The sequence below is a fragment of the Anomaloglossus baeobatrachus genome, chromosome 5, assembly GCF_048569485.1.
Source record: "Anomaloglossus baeobatrachus isolate aAnoBae1 chromosome 5, aAnoBae1.hap1, whole genome shotgun sequence".
NCBI classification, from domain to species: Eukaryota; Metazoa; Chordata; class Amphibia; order Anura; family Aromobatidae; genus Anomaloglossus; species Anomaloglossus baeobatrachus.
The window spans coordinates 28,247,560-28,264,320 of record NC_134357.1 but is presented as its reverse complement, the minus strand read 5'-3'; the positions used below and the strand labels follow the sequence as shown (position 1 = coordinate 28,264,320).

The 16,761-nt window shown below is 48.3% G+C and overlaps 1 protein-coding gene across 1 annotated transcript in view; it reads right to left on the bottom strand.

Moving 5' to 3' along the window:
• Nucleotides 1-16,761, bottom strand: part of LOC142310728 (ovostatin-like) — a 175,169-nt gene that overhangs the window by 39,004 nt on the left and 119,404 nt on the right. The window contains exons 20-25 of the mRNA XM_075348354.1: nt 14,908-14,974; nt 11,376-11,607; nt 10,067-10,199; nt 8,489-8,613; nt 4,265-4,316; nt 3,855-3,938 (exon numbers count right to left, since the gene is read on the bottom strand). Of these exons, the coding sequence (XP_075204469.1) occupies nt 3,855-3,938; nt 4,265-4,316; nt 8,489-8,613; nt 10,067-10,199; nt 11,376-11,607; nt 14,908-14,974 (693 nt within the window). The remainder of the gene's footprint in view (nt 1-3,854; nt 3,939-4,264; nt 4,317-8,488; nt 8,614-10,066; nt 10,200-11,375; nt 11,608-14,907; nt 14,975-16,761) is intronic.

Here is a 16,761-nt window from a genome sequence, read left to right as displayed (position 1 = left end):
CCTTTTCTACAGATCACTTTTTAGCTTTACTGTGTTGACTGAGACAGAGTCAGTAGAATCCTTTCAATTCCAGATGGGAGATTTAATGACATCTCTGTTCTGATGAGGACATGTCATGTACGGACATGGGGAAGGTCCGGAGTGTGGCAAGACATACAACTAACTGGGGTTACCTCAGAACAAACAAGGGGTACTTCAGGGACACTAACAATGGTGGGCCGTGGTGCTAGTGAGGGGGAAGATGGGACACCTCCTGCATTCACCTGCAGCTGCACCCTGCACTCCTAGCCAGTCCCTATACAGGTTCAGCACCTGTTAACGAGCAGGATATCTGAAGCCTTGAAAGAACCTGTAATAGCTCTGGCTAGTGAGCTGGCAGGTTAGGATCTGTCACGCTTCCCAGTCCCCTGGTCCCGTTCTCCGGTCCCCGTGGCCCGCTCCCCGCTCCCCGGCTGCGTCCGCTGCTCACCACTCCGGTCCCGGCCTCCTCGTCCTCGCCTGCGGCCTCCATGCGTCCAGCTCCCCGCTCCCGGCGCTCCTCTGCGACGTGGAACTCCCAGCCGGGCGCTCCTGCTTCCTCCTCACCGCTTCCTGGACTGGCTTCTGGCACACGGGCCTCGCGCATGCGCATTAGGGCGCGCGCGCGGTCATTGACCCTTTCTTAAAGGGCCAGCACCCAGAAACAGGATATTGCATAGACAGGTACAGGGTATATAAGGTTTCTCTTTCCTGGTGGACGGGGCCTGTTCTACGTGTTTAGCAAGCTAGTGTTCAGGTCCCCGTATTGCTTTGCCCTGTGCTTTGCCTTGCATTAACCCTGTCCTGTCTCGTAGAGCCTGTCCTGCCACGCCAGTCGCTCCGAACCAAGTCCATCCCTGGACCCTGACGGTGACTTCGGCGGATGCCCCACCACCTCTGCAGCTCCGCCAGTCTCCAGTCCCTGGCTCCGTTCGGTGACCCGTTCCATCGCTCAGCAGGTTCCGGATCCCGCCTTACCCTACAACCCGGCCTCGGACCCTGAGCCTCGTAACCCGGACTACCGTCCAGAACTCCGTGGGTTCAGCATCATCCACCTTTCCTGCTCCTCTACGGACTGTCCAGCTACCTATAGTGCTTCGGCTGCCGTGCATCAGGACCCTCTGGCGGGGTGACCGGCCTGGCTGCCTCCTCAGGGGAAATCGGTGTACGGTGCAGTGCTTCCACCACCCGGACGTAACAGGATCACTAGTCCCACCACTACACTAATACAACGTGAAGGGAATACAGACAGGGGAAACAACAAAGGGATAAACCCCAGTTACACGGCTGCAGTGAGACACCAGGAATGCAGCCTACACCGCTTCAGCTGCTTCTTCCACCTCGAGGCCTAGCTACAGAATGAATCAGAATAACCGGCATTCTCTACTGGGAGATGTGACCATATATAGGGGAAGGGAGTGTTCACCAACCGGAAACACCTGAGGACAGGAGTCAGAAGCTGCTGCAAAGCAAAACTGACATTAACCCTTTCAGTACCAAAAGAAAGGGACTAGGTTTAATGTGAGGAGTCTCAGATGGCAAAAAGAGACTCTGGCCCAGATGCTGTCACAACTCAAGTCTCCAGATACAGACAAACGGCCGTGACAGGACAGCAACCATATTCACTATATCCACTATTGGTACAAAAACAATAGTAAATCCGGTCCATTATTTTTTTTTACCTATAGGCTCGCAACATATTAATAGAAATTAAAATAAAAAAACACAAGGCTATTTTTTTTTTTAAAACAATTTTCCTTTCTTAAAACAAAACTAATCATATGCATTTTTTTTTTCATCCTATTATTTTTATCCCCTGCCCTCTGGAAGAATTTGGATATTTTGCACATATTAGTCAAATAGCAATAACTCTTTAATTTTACCATTTTTTTTAACTATATTTTATCATTTACAGCAGTTATTTTCTTCTGTATTGTTTAAAAATAAATAAAAAAATAAATAAAAAATGTCATTTGTTTCATATTCAACCTACATTTTTAATTATGCAAAATTCAATAAAAAAAATGAAAAACAAGTTTTTCCAACATTGAACAACTTTTACTTTTAGTTGAGGTCAATACATCGATGCCAGAGCGGGTAGTATTTATTTATTTATATATTTTTTTAATCAATATTATTATTTTATAGCATACTTTTTTTTTTTTTTTAATGATGTGCCCCCCAAAAATTCTGAAAAAACAGAGTTGATTTTTGTTTTTTTTTTCTTATTTTTCCGTTAGTTGACCTTGGGTGGGTCCACTGGTTATAATGTCATCAGCGGGACCAATGAAAGTACTGTTAGTCAATGTATTCACCATGTTGATCTCCGTATTGGTAGATGAGAAGGGGAAAAATGGTAAAAATACTCTATTTACTGCCTCCTTTAGGTGTCTGTCTCTGAAGCTGAGATCTGGGAGTTATTTGGTAGTGAGTCTTGACATTGGACTTAAGAGGTAAAGGAAAAGATGAGTGCCACTAACGATGCATGGGTGAGTGCCACTGTAATAATTTCTGGAATAGTACGTGCCTGAGATATACTGGGAATGCTAATAGACTGATGACTCCTATAATACATTTTTGGGAAAAAATAATCCCGAAAAATTAAAATCCCCAAAAAATCAAGTTGTGCCCATGGGTGCTATCATGTAATCATAGAGTTACTCAATCTTTATAGAAATGCATGATCCAGATTCTGTTTCCTTCTCTCTTTTTTGCTCTTCTTATTTCACACTCAGATTAACGGGCTACCCATGTCAAAAGTGAAACAACAAGCTGTCACGCTTGTCTCTCTGCATTATGACACTAGTGACAGATTCAGGCCTTGAGAGTCATTTTCATTCTAGACTCTCAATATTAACTGGATTTCCTTTCTTTTGGCAGTCGTAGGGTTAATATCAGTTTGCTTTCCAGCAGCTTCTGACTCCTGGTTGGGTGTTGCCAGTTTGGGACCACTATCAGTCCCTTTATATACCCTCTGCTACCAGCAGAGGGTGCCGGTTATTCTTTAACATTTGGGTGCTGGGCCTGGAGGTGGAAGGAGCTGCTGTAACCCTCTGTTGAAGTTGGTCTGGTGGCTGCACTTTTAGTGCTGACTGCAGAAGTTTATCATTGTGTTTTTCTTCTGTCTATCTTCTTTCCCAGGTGTGTTGTTCTAGTGCAGCGGTGTGGCTAGTGTTCCTCACCTGCCAACTCACTAGCCGGGACTATTGTAGGGTCACTCAGGGCTTTAGGTTCCTGCTTGGCGACAGGTGAGGAACCTGTATAGGGACTGGCTAGGAGTGCCGGGTACAGCGGCAGGTAAGTGGAAGAGGTGTCTATCTTCCCTCTCACTAGCTCTAGGGGCCACTGTTGTTATAATGCCCCTAGTGTACCCCTTATTTGTCATGGTGTAACCCCTGTTGTTGTGTGTTTTTGCCTCACGCTGGACCTTCCCTAAAGCTGTGTCGTGACACAAGCACGGTGAGGCAAAATTGCTGCCAAAGCTTGTGGGGGGAAGAAGGGGCACAGGGTTATCATACTTTCGCCTTTTTTGGCAGCCCGATAGGGAATGAATGGAACAACGATAGGAGGTCCAATCTGTAACTCCATTTTGTAATGGGGATAAAATTGCCCCATATGTCAATCGCGATCATCAAGTTGTCACCTTTCTTGAGGACAAAGGAAAACTTTTCGTTTCACTGGTCAACCTCTTTTCGCAACTTATTGGAGCAAATCGGTGCAATACAAGTAACAGCAAAAAGTTATTAGAATAAAAAAATTACCAGTATTATCATTATTTTCCAAAAAAGAATGAATCATCCGAAAAAGAAAAAGAAAATTGTGAAACTTCAACTCACCTACACAAGTTACATATAATTGATATGAATCTTCCACCAAGTCATCTGGAAACTGGATTGTAGCATAGCTATCAGCAACTGAATCTTTAAAAAACAAACCAAAAATAGTCAGTCTTATATACAGTAGTATAAATAATCCCTTCTGAATTGGTGGGGGGGGGGCTATCCGGACCACCACAATCCTCATAATGGAGGAATTACACCTTCATGAAAGTGAAGCTTTCTCATTAACTAGTTTGCCATGTTTTTTAACAAAAGCAACAGTGCTCAGCGTCAGGAGGCAGCTATAAAGCAAATATAATTTTATAGTGCCTAAAAATTGTGGTATACTAAAATATAACACAAATTGAATATCCCCCATCTAAAGTCCTTGCAAATAGGTGTAAGACTCAAATGAGATGAAGTCTTACCGTCCACGTGGTGCAGGTAACTCAATGCAACGTCGTGTTTTATTCCTTGAGCCTTGTGGAAAAATCAAAAAGACCACTTTATATAAAATACATTCTTAACTTTCAAAAAAAAAAAAGTCTTCATTCTTAGGGGTACTTTGCACGTTGCGACATCGCTACTGAAATATCGTCGGGGTCATGGTTGTTGTGACGCACATCCGGCGCCGGTAGCAACATCGCATTGTGTAAACCCTTGGAGCCACGATGAACGAGCGCGGGACAGTAAAAAATCGTTGATCTGTGTCACGTCGTTCATTTCCAGAATGTCGCTCCTGTTGCTGATTCGATGTTGTTTGTCGCTTCTGCGGCGTCACACATCGCTGTGTGTGTGAAGCCGCAGGACCGACGAACATCTCCTTACCTGCGTCCACCGGCAATGCGGAAGGAAGGAGATACGGGATGTTACGTCCCGGTCATCTCTGCCCCTCCGCTTTGATTAGCCGGCCGCTTCGTGACGTCGTAGTGACGTCGCAGTGACGCCCAACGCACCTCCCCCTTGAAGGAGGGATTGTTCGGCAGTCACCACGACATCGCCGACTAGGTAAGTGCGTGTGATGCTGCCGTAGCGATAATGTTCGCTACGGCAGCAATCACAAGAAATCGCATGTGCGACGGGGGCGGGGACTATCGCGCTGGACATCGCTAGCCGATGCTAGCGATGTTGCAGTGTGTAAATACCCCTTAAGGCTACTTTACACACTGCGATATCGGTCCCGATATCGCTAGTGTGGGTACCCGCCCCCATCTGTTGCGCGACACGGGCAAATCGCTGCCCGTGCCGCACAACATCGCCCAGAGCCGTCACACATACTTACCTGTCTGGCGACGTCGCTGTGACCGGCGAACCGCCTCCTTTCTAAGAGGGCGGTCCGTGCGGCGTCACAGCGACGTCACAGCGACGTCACTGAGGCGTCACTGAACCGCCGCCCAATAGCAGCGGAGGGGCGGAGATGAGCGGGACGTAACATCCCGCCCACCTCCTTCCTTCTGCATAGCGGCCGGGAGGCAGGTAAGGGGAGCTTCCTCGTTCCTTCGGCGTCACACGCAGCGATGTGTGCTGCCGCAGGAACGAGGAACAAATTCGTTACTGCTGCAGTAACGATTTTTAAGAATGGACCCCCATGTCGCCGATTAGCGATTTTGCAATAATGCAAAATCGCTTATCGGTGTCACACACAACGGCATCGCTAATGCGGCCGGATGTGTGTCACAAATTCCGTGCGTGACCCCAACGACTCCGCATTAGCGATGTCCCAGCGTGTAAAGCCCCCTTTAGTCTAAAGGCCCTATCACACACACAGATCAATCTGTGGCAGATCAATCTGTGGCAGATCAATCTGTGGCAGATCTGTGGTTGCAGTGAAATTGTGGACAATCAGTGCCAGGTTTGTGGCTGTGTACAAATGGAAAAATATGTCCATGATTTCACTGCAACCACAGATCTGCCAAAGATTTATCTGTGTGTGTGACAGGGCCTTTAAGGGGGCTTTACACGCTACGATATTCCTAGCAATTGCTAACGATATCGAGAGTGAAAGCACCCGCGCCCATCGTGCATGCGATATCGTGTGATCGCTGCTGCAGTGAACATTACCGCTACGGCAGCGTCACACGCACACACTTGGTCGGCGGCGTCGCTGTGTCTGCCGAACAATCCCGCCCTCAAGGGAGAGGTGCGTTTGGCATCAAAGCGACGTCACCGCGACGTCACTAAGCGGCCGGCCAATCAAAGCGGAGGGGCGGAGATGAGCGGGACGTAACATCCCGCCCACCTCCTTCCTTCCTCATTGCCGATGGACGCAGGTAAGGAGATGTTCCTCGCTCCTGCGGTGTCACACACAGCGATGTGTGGTGCCGCAGGAGTGACGAACAACATCGATAACAAACCATTAACGATTTTTTGTTTTAGGACGACTTCTCCATGGTGAACGATTTTCACCACTTTTGAGGTCGCTTAAGGTCGCTGGTCAGTGTCACGCGCTGCGATATCGTTAATGACGCCGGATGTGCGTCACTAACAACGTGACCCCGACGATAATTCATTAACGATATCGTAGCGTGTAAAGCCCCCTTTAGTCTATTCCCTGCTGGAAAACCTCTTAATAATGGGTATAAACAGCCGTCTTCTGCCATGGTTCCAAGTGCCATATGCTTGTGCTCAACATGATGGTGTTGAAGGGAATAAAAGAAATAACTTTGTATATGGAATTTTGAAACTTGTCTGATGTTGTTTTATAGAAGCTGCAGCCGCATTGCCCTCCTGTTGTCCCTCTTCTTTTCCTTAAATATAAGAAATATATTTTTGGAGTGTGCCACCCCGGAGGCAGGTGAGCTGCTCGGATCCGGGATTACTGCGGCTTGAGGGTCCCTGGACCCTGGGTTTAGAGGACACTCGATTAAAGGGAGGTATTTACAAGGGGAGAGTTCGTGACGCCACCTGCGGGTTGCGGTAATGGGAGCACCGCCGCTGCCGGAGGGAGTACCGGGGCAGATGGTGTGAGGCAGCAAGGTGTCAGTCCCTCCGCAGGTAGGGAAGGCCCCGGTCTCTGGGGTGATTGGCTGTTTGGGGAGAGCAGGGTGCAGGGACCGGGGTACTGACTGCGGGTTGTCGTGGTTTTGGATGAGGTTTAGAAAGTAGACACACACACTGTAGATAAACCAAAGTCTCTGAGTACAGCTGCTGCTGCGGGGAGCACGTCCAGGTATCCTCTCCCAAAGGTGTCACTTAGTGATCCGGAGCCTGCCTCCGTGCACACAATTTAGTTGTCTGTTGGTGGCCCCGTGGCTTGAAGCTGTTGGGACCTTGCTCACTATGTGTAGTATAGCTGTGCTCTTGAGAGCTTGCACTTGGGACCTCGGTGGGCTGCTTTTTACTGGAAAACCCTGTCCCCCTTGTTGTGCTGATGCCCTCAACCTCTCAGCTTTTAGGGACGTCTGTGAAGGTACTCTCCCTCCCAGGTTAATTATCAGGACGTTGAATCGGTTCCTGACCTAAGGTCCTGTACCCCGTCGTACTCGGTACCAGTCCGTTCTGTTGGGTCTCTGTGGTGCCGACAGTCCTCCAGACTACATCCATTACACCCCTGTCCAACGTCTCTGCAACCGGTCCCCAACTCCTCCGGTCCTGGACCACCGTCTGCAACCCAACTGCAGTCTCCTTCTCTAGCTCCCTGGGAGCTAACACTCCAGCTTCTTTCACTTTGAGAGCTGTCACTCGTCTCTCTTTGTAATCCCTCCCACCAGTCTGCCTGACCCCTAGGTGGGCGGCCCTTTTACTGCTAGCCCAAACCACTGATGTGTCTGACAGGTCATGATGTGAGGTGTTAAGGCTGCTTTACACGGTACGACCGATTGTGCAATTTCACAATCGATCGTACCCGCCCCCGTCCTTTTTGCGTCACGGGCAAATCTCTGCCCGTGTCGCACAAAGTCGGTAACCCCCCGTCACACGTACTTACCTCTCGTGCGACCTCGCTGTGGGCGGCGAACGTCCACTTCCTGGAGTGGGAGGGACGTTCGGCGTCACAGCGACGTCACACGGCCGCCGGCCAATGGAAGCGGAGGGGCTGAGATGAGCGGGACGTAAACATCCCGCCCACCTCCTTCCTTCACATAGCCGGCGGCGGCCGCGTGACGCAGGTGAGCTGCTGTTCATCGTTCCCGGGGTGTCACACGGAGCGGCGTGTGCTACCACAGAAACGATGAACAACTAAATTAAACGATATTATGAAACCTAACGAGCAGTACCCGACTCACGATTTGTGAGCGATACTGCGTCGCTAGGAGGTGTCACACAGGCCGGCATCGCCAGCGATGCCGGATGTGCGTCACAAAGAATGTGACCCCGACGATCTATCGCACGATAGAATGTCTGGTGTAAAGCAGCCTTTAGTTGGGATTTGTGGTGCTGATGGGAGTGACACCGTATTTTTGGCAACCTGGAACCATGGAGGGTAGGCCCTGCATCATGGGGGACAGGATGCAGTTCCCTGTAGCACCCTGATATAGTCAGAGGCGCTACAGGAGCAAAGAATGTATTTTTTTTAAAAGTCTTTATGGACAGAAAACTGAATTACAGTGCAGATGATGATATAAGAAATAGGAAGTTTTAAGCATCCACATTGAACAGATTTATATAAAACACAAAGTATTACAAACAGAAGTGCAGCAGTCACAGAACCTTACCTCTACTTTTACGACTCTTCTGACTGTGTCTTTACGAGTTACTGCATTATCATCATCCACATCGTGACATGGATCAGAAGGGTCTGTTGGTACTGTGGATGCCGACGCCGTGATGCTGATATCACCTTTACATGACAATAGAAGAGACTGAACAATTAGAAATATCAGCGACATCAATGATCCCAATGTACAAGAAGAATAACACTAGAAAAAAGACAGATATTCTTACTAGTGATGAGTGGGCACTACCATGCTCGGGTGCTCTGCACTCGTAACTAGTGATGAGCGGGCACTACCATGCTCAGGTGCTCAGTACTGGTAACTAGTGATGAGCGGGCACTACCATGCTCGGGTGCTCTGCACTCGTAACTAGTGATGAGCGGGCACTACCATGCTCAGGTGCTCAGTACTGGTAACTAGTGATGAGCGGGCACTACCATGCTCGGGTGCTCTGCACTCGTAACTAGTGATGAGCGGGCACTACCATGCTCAGGTGCTCTGCACTCGTAACTAGTGATGAGTGGGCACTACCATGCTCGGGTGCTCAGTACTCGTAACTAGTGATAAGCGGGCACTACCATGCTCGGGTGCTCAGTACTCGTAACTAGTGATGAGCGGGCACTACCATGCTCAGGTGCTCAGTACTTGTAACTAGTGATGAGCGGGCACTACCATGCTCAGGTGCTCAGTACTGGTAACTAGTGACGAGCGAGCACTACCATGCTCAGGTGCTTGGTACTCGTACCTAATAACGCGCGGGCACTACCATGCTCGGGTACTCAGTACTTGTAACTAGTGATGAGTGAGCACTACCATGCTCGGGTACTCAGTACTTGTAACTAGTGATGAGCGGGCACTACCATGCTCGGGTACTCAGTACTTGTAACTAGTGATGAGTGAGCACTACCTTGCTCAAGTTCTTGGTACTCGTAACTAGTGATGAGCGAGCACTACTACTGCCATACATGGTAGTGCCCGCTCATCACTAGTTACGAGTACAGAGCACCCGAGCATGGTAGTGCCCGCTCATCACTAGTTACGAGTACCGAGCAGCTGAGCATGGTAGTGCCCACTCATCACTAGCTACGAGTACCGACCACCCGATCATAGTAGTGCCCACTCATCACTAATTCTTACTAGAGATAAGTGCACGTGCCCTTCACTGTTCGGTACTTGATTGGGCATCGGGGAGCTTGAGTACTCGCAGTGCTCAGCTAAGTATCATGATGCTCAGATGTGTCGGCCATGAAACAATGGCCACAAAGCACAGGCTCACTTCACTGCCTGATATGTGCAGGTGCCCCAGGGAGAGCCATTTGTAGTCTCTGAATGGCCCTCGCTGGGGATGAAACTATGTTTTCAGATGTAGTGTATCAAAAGAAAAAATAATAAAAACCCCGCCCTCCCTGGAAATGCTCTGTCTATGGCTGGCTGTATGTGAGCGTAGAGCCGAATTGCCCTATCACTGACTTCCATTATACTCGTTACTCGAGCTGAGGACTTTCAGAGCATCCAATCTGCTTGACTCTGGGACCGAGCTCCCGGGCATTTTAGTGCTCGTCCACCTCTAATTCTTACCTATTTTTGTAAACTCCAGAACCCACTGCTTTGAGGTCCTTTCTTTATCACAAATGCAGGTCTCATCATCATCATCATCATCACCATATGGAGTCGCCACATAATCATCAGAATCTTCGATTTCTAATTTCACCTGCGCAAAAGAGCAGAAGTATTCATATTAATCCTTTAAGGACCAGGTTCTTTTGGGGGTTTTTTTTTGCGTTTTCGCCCTTTTTTCCAAGAGCCACCATTTTTTTTATTTTTCCATGCACGTAACAATACGCAGTCTTGTTTTTTTGCGAGAAGAGATAGTTTTTAATGACCACCTTAACCATATTGTTTACTGAAAAAGGGTGGGATAAAATGATGAGAAAAATACAATTCTGCCATTGTTTCTTGGGTTTTGTTTTTTACTGCATTCATTGTGCGCTAAATTTGACCTGGACACATGATTTTGCAGGTCAGCCTGATTACCGCAATACCAAACATGCAGCGAGTTTCCTTTTTTTTTTTTAGATAATATTAAAAAAAAATAATTCAAAACATTATAAAAAGATTTTTTTTTTTGCTTTGTGTCATCATTTTCCTTTTTTTTTTATGTCGTAAGCTGCTGATTTTATGGACACTCATTTTGTGTAAATAAGATGCTGCGATTGCTTATTAGTTTTTGGAGTTTTTATTATTTTTTTTTTGATCGGCTTAGCAATGTCCATATTCTTATAGATTGGTCTTTTACCAAGGCAGGGATACCAAAAATTAATTTATTTATTTTTTTAAATATTTTTTCAACATTCAAAAGGGGGGTTATTTGAACGTTTATAGTTTTTTTTATAATTTTTTTACATTTAGAATTTTTTTTTTTATTTTTTACATTATTTTTAGTTCCTTTAAGGGACTTGAACATGTGATTTTTTTTGCAGTATATAGTTAAATTCTCAGCCTCCTATGGAGCTCACAGTATAGATGAAAGCAATGGGGAGGTGGTGAGGAACGAGGGGTTCCGATGCACGCGAGCAGCACTGGAAAAATCTTTAGACTATATTTTTTTTCTGAAACACTGGAATATCTCAGAGAAAAAATATACCAGGCTAAAAGACAGCACAAAATTTTGGCACATAAAAGGCCAACGGCTCCATTGCGCATTGTATGAAAGTCTTGGTACTCCATGCGCAGTGGCATGATGCCTGGGTAGATATGCTTCAGATGAGCCGTAATACTGTACAGTCGGAAATATCTTTCCCCTCTTCTTCAGGTTACGGAAAAAAACATTCAAAATTCTGCATATTTGGAAGCAGATACATACGAGGTAATATAAAGAGTGAATTACCTTGACGCACTTTCCTAGATAGTTTGCGGCAGACACTACTATGATACTTTTTTCTCCCGTGGTGCAGTACTGGGCTACTGTTACTTCCGCAAAGAAACCTAAAAAGGTGATGACCGTTGCAGGCTCATTGGTCAAACCCAGACCATCTGTCTCCGAAAGGCAAAACGCGTCGCTCTTCCACTCGGTGATTTCGTCCGGGATGGTTGAGAATATCGTTCCTTTACTGTCTGACCTATGGATTAGAGAAATATTCAGTAATCAATCAAGTCTGCTCTTGCATTATCAAGAAGATATGACAGTTGATAATGCAATACATGTTTGCCAGATCAGACTACACAGGGCTCTTCTGGAGTCTCCGTCCATGGAAGGTGCAAACCCTAATGCAATCTGTCTGCTGTAAAAATATCCATTGTGGAAGTAAAGATTTTGCCATGTAATCTAGCAGGAGCAGGTCGGGTTAGAGATAAACGGGCCCACAAGGAGGGGACAGTAGTGGTTTATAAATGCTTCTGTCTTCCCTTTTATAGTGTATGTAACGCTCAGTGAGGAGCGTGGGAAGTGGCAGGGTGACGCCCTGGGCAAGCCAGGGGTCACAGGTCACAACACCACCACACCCCACACCCCAGGTAGGCACATCACAGCTAAACTACAAATCCTTGTTGCCTTCCTCCAGAGGCTGATGAGTCACACCAGGGGGTGGGCCAGGCGGTTGGCTCCGCCCACCGAGGAGGTCACAGCTCTGGAGGCGGGAGAAACCAGGCAGATTAGCCCAGGCAGGGCAAGAGTGCAGTTCTGTCAGGGAGGAGGAAGTAGAAGGAGTGAAGTTAAGCCCAGGGAGGGCAAGTGTGAGGAGCTAAGTGAGAGAGTAAACAACAGCTAAGTGAAAGTAAAGAAAGTGACAGAAGGAAAGAAGCCTGAAGGGTCCAGCTCTGTGTAGGGCCAGAACAGCAAGGTCAGCGACGGCGGTGACTGTCTGGAGGGGGACCGTTTGGAAGTTCCTGGAAGGACCCCGTTGGCTGTGTGCCCGGTGGTCTGGAGCAGTGTTCCGAAGGACAGTCAGCACCAGGGCAGGGGCCTCTCGGACCCCGGCAAGGCTAGGAGTCGCCAAATTTGCCGAATCCGTCAGTGAAGGGGACGTAGATCCCCCAACAACCAAGTCCCGATTGAAGGCAACAGCTCAACCATTACAGGGGAGACACCGCCACCGCCAAGGCACCAGTTTCTCAGGGCCAGCGCCTGCGGGCAAAGTGTAGAGCTCCTCCGGCCCAGATTGCAGTCGGGGAGCGGGTAACCGGAGGGAATCCACCGCTACCACAAGTCAAACATAGGTGCAAGGAAGAGGGACATCACCGTCACCTACCGGGAGTGCAGGTGCAGCCGTCTGTGGGACCGTCCTACCAGCCGTTTGGTTTACCGTACAAACTGTGTCCGTGTCTCAGGCTGAGTGAGTACCACAGTGCCGCAAGGCACAGCGCTGCCCCCCCCGCGTCCCTGCGCCCACCAGGCCCCGCACCTCACAAACCATCACCGGGCCCCGGGATCACCAACCCCTACCCACGGAGGGGCAACACAACACCTGGCTGCTCCCCATCACCATCCCCGGGATCCCCCATCCAGAGCAGTGGTGGTGCAATCACCACAACCGTGGGTGGCGTCACGAACTATAACAATCTCCCACCCCCAACAAACCCCCCTTTTCACTCACGGGCGAGGAGTGTCGCTCGAGAAACCCCAGGATCCGGCCCACAGCTCGAGCCACCACAGAGCAGCTGCCGGACCCGAGCAGAAGGGGTGAGCGCGGTGTGCCGACACCCTCCTCCCCGCCTGCGACAGCAGCGTCATCTTTGGATTTCCTCCTTGAAATCCATTACGTCTTTAGCAAACCTAGCTCAGTTTTGCCGGTGACTGATTGTCACGATGTATGAACATAAGACCGGTACTCCAAAACTTGCAGTAATCTTTAAGATTTAATCCATAGAAGCTCAGTACAAACAAAAAACAAAGAACGCATTTTTGGCTAGACCTCTAGTCTTTGTCAATATTGGCTAAAGGTCTAGCCGAAAACGTGTTCTTTGTTTTTTGTTTGTACTGTGCTTCTATGGATTAAATCCTAATGATTACTGCAAGTTTTGGAGTACTGGTCTTATATTCATATATTATTTGGGTGTCCCATCCCTTGACCGAGCACCTGCAATTGTGAGTGCCGCCTGGATATCACTTTTCATCATGATTGTCACGATGATCGGAGGAGCGGGGACTGGGGCTGAAGGTTGTCATATTAATACATCATTTTTTCTCTCTATATTGTATCTCCCGCACACCAACAATTCTATTGTCGGCTAACGGGCAGGTTAGGCTAGTTTCACACTTGCGTTGAACGGCATCCGTTGCATTGCGTTGTGTGATGGATGCAACGGATGTGTTGCATATAGTGGCACAACGGATGCTGCAAAACAACGGAATTCGTTTTTGGTTTTTTTTTACAGTTTTACCGTCGGCAGACTATTGTGAACGATCAGCTGATCACTCACAGTAGTCGGCCGCCGGGTGATCAGCTGATCGCTAACAGTAGTCAACCGCCGGGTGATCAGCTGATCACTCACAGTAGCCGGCCGCCGGGTGATCAGCTGATCACTCACAGTAGCCGGCCGCCGGGTGATCAGCTGATCGTTCTTCGCCGACAATGTGTGCGGGGAGCGGGGGGGGGCGGAGTGCGAAGTGGGTGGAGCCGAGCAGGGCTGTGGCTGAGGACGTCAGTGCCGCGGGGACTGCATCGCTGGGGGACAGGTGAGTGAGTGTGAGAGTGTGAGAGTGTGTGCGCGATTGTGTGTGTGTATACATACGGAGTGCGGAGAGGGGGCGGAGCCGAGCGGGGAAGTGTCGGGCTCCCGGCACACGTAACCAGTGTTCCTTGGTTACCCGATGTGTACCCTGGTTACGGGTGGAGGGAGCCAGAGAGAGCATGCGCAGTGAAATCCAAAGGATTCCGTTGCTCAAAAAAACGTTACATGCAGCGTTCCTTCCGCCCGATGCAGCGTCAAAATAACGACGCTGCGTCGTCCGGCGGATGCAACGCTGACACTTGCGTTACAGTGCGTCGTCCATACAAGTCTATGGAGAATAGCGCAGTGCATTAACGGACTGCGCTATTCTCCATAGTGACGGACTGTGCTGAACGCAAGTGTGAAAGTAGCCTTAATTTGCTTTATATGTTTTTTCCTGTACATTATTTTGTATTACTGTAATAAGTTTGTATAAATGCAGTAAATATTTTTGGGTTGTGGAACGAATTGTCTGCGTTTCAATTATTTCCTATGGGAAAATTCGCTTTGATATAAGAGTAACTTGGTTTAAGAGCGCACTCCCGGAACCAATTATGCTCCTAATCCAAGGTTCCACTGTAATTAGACATAACAATTTCAGCAGATCACCTCTTTTCCAGACCAGTATTCCAATTTTGAAGATAATTTTTAATTGTCATTTTAGACGGTCATCTTAAAGAAGTTTTACAAATAATATAGCAAGTAGTTACCCTACGACCATGGTTCCCCATCCAAAGATGTCACCAAAATTGCTGCGATACGAATCAAAGCTGCCAGCTAGAAAGAGAAGACATTGTGGAATGAAATTACCTTAAAGGGTGCTTTACACGCTGCGACATCGCTACCGATATATCGTCGGGGTCACGTCGTTAGTGACGCACATCCGTCGCCGCTACCGACATCGCGCCGTGTAACACAAATAAGCGACGATCAACGAGCACAAAAACGTAAAAAATCATAGCTTGTTGACACGTCGCTCCTTTCCTTAATATCGTTGCTGCTGTCGGTACGATGTTGTTCGTCGTTCCTGCGGCACCACACATCGCTGTGTGTGACACCACAGGAGCGAGGTACATCTCCTTACCTGCCTCCACCGGCAATGCGGAAGGAGAAGGTGGGTGGGATGTTACGTCCCACTCATCTACGCCCCTCCGCTTCTATTGGCCGGCCGCTTAGTGACGTCGCGGTGACGCCAAACGCACCTTCCCCTTGGTGTTTTTTCTCCGGCAGCACGGGTGTCACACGGATCGCACACTGATGTGTGACACGTACTGGAGAAAACACTGTGAAATAAAAAGATTTTCTATATTCACCTGTATCCTGCGCGGTTTTCTTCGGTTTTGCTGCCTCCTGCTTCTGACCACCACACATTATATTCATTGAATATTCACTGCACTGAGGAGCTGGAAGCAGGGGCATCACGGTGACAGCACCGCCGAGGACAGCACCGCGGGGACAGGTGAGTATGCAGCAAGCAGTGTGTGTGCAGTGACGTCCAGGAGGTCATTGGAGTTCCCAATGAACCGTGATGAACCCGTGGAGTGACTGTCCTCACACCCGCTGTAGCGCTGGTGTCGCGGGGGTGTCATCAGGAAGTCATCAGAGTTCATCGGGAAATCCGATCACCTCCTTGACGTCACTGCACACACTGCTTGCTGTATACTCACCTGTCCTCGGCGGTGCTGTCCCCGCGATGCTCCGGCTTCCAGCTCCTCATTGCAGTGAATAATCAATGAATATAATGAGCGAGTGTCAGAAGCGGGAGGCAGCAGAGCCGGAGAAAACAGCGCTGGATACAAGTGAATATAGAAAATCTTTTTATTTCAAAGACACCTCTTTTCTCCGGTACGTGTCACACATATGCAAACACAGATGTCATATATGTAACATACGCGTGACACACATATGACACACGTATGACCATAACCATGCGTGTTGCTTGTACCTGATTATACACGGACGTCTGAAACTGGACTAACAAAGACATCATTGTCCTATCATTCATTTTAGATGCTTCTAAATTGTCCGGTTTGGACATTCCCTTTTTTGTAAAAAGGCTGATATGGAGCACAGGGTTTCCTACTGCAAACACCTGCAATAATAAGCTATGGGGAATCAGGCAGTAAAAAGTAAAAAAAAAGCATTGAACAAACAATGTGCATTCACCTACAGTACAGACCAAAAGTTTGGCCACACCTTCTCATCTCTAGAACAACTGTTAAGAGGAGACTTTGTGCAGCAGCCTTCATGGTAAAATAGCTGCTAGGAAACCACTGCTAAGGACAGGCAACAAGCAGAAGAGACTTGTTTGGGCTAAAGAACACAAGGAATGGACATTAGACCAGTGGAAATCTGTGCTTTGGTCTGAGGAGTCCAAATTCGAGATCTTTGGATCCAACCACCGTGTCTTTGTAGAAAAGGTGAACGGATGGACTCTACATGGCTGGTTCCCACCGTGAAGCATGGAGGAGGAGGAGTGATGGTGTGGGGGGGCTTTGCTGGTGACACTGTTGGGGATTTATTCAAAATTGAAGGCATACTGAACCACCATGGCTACCACAGCA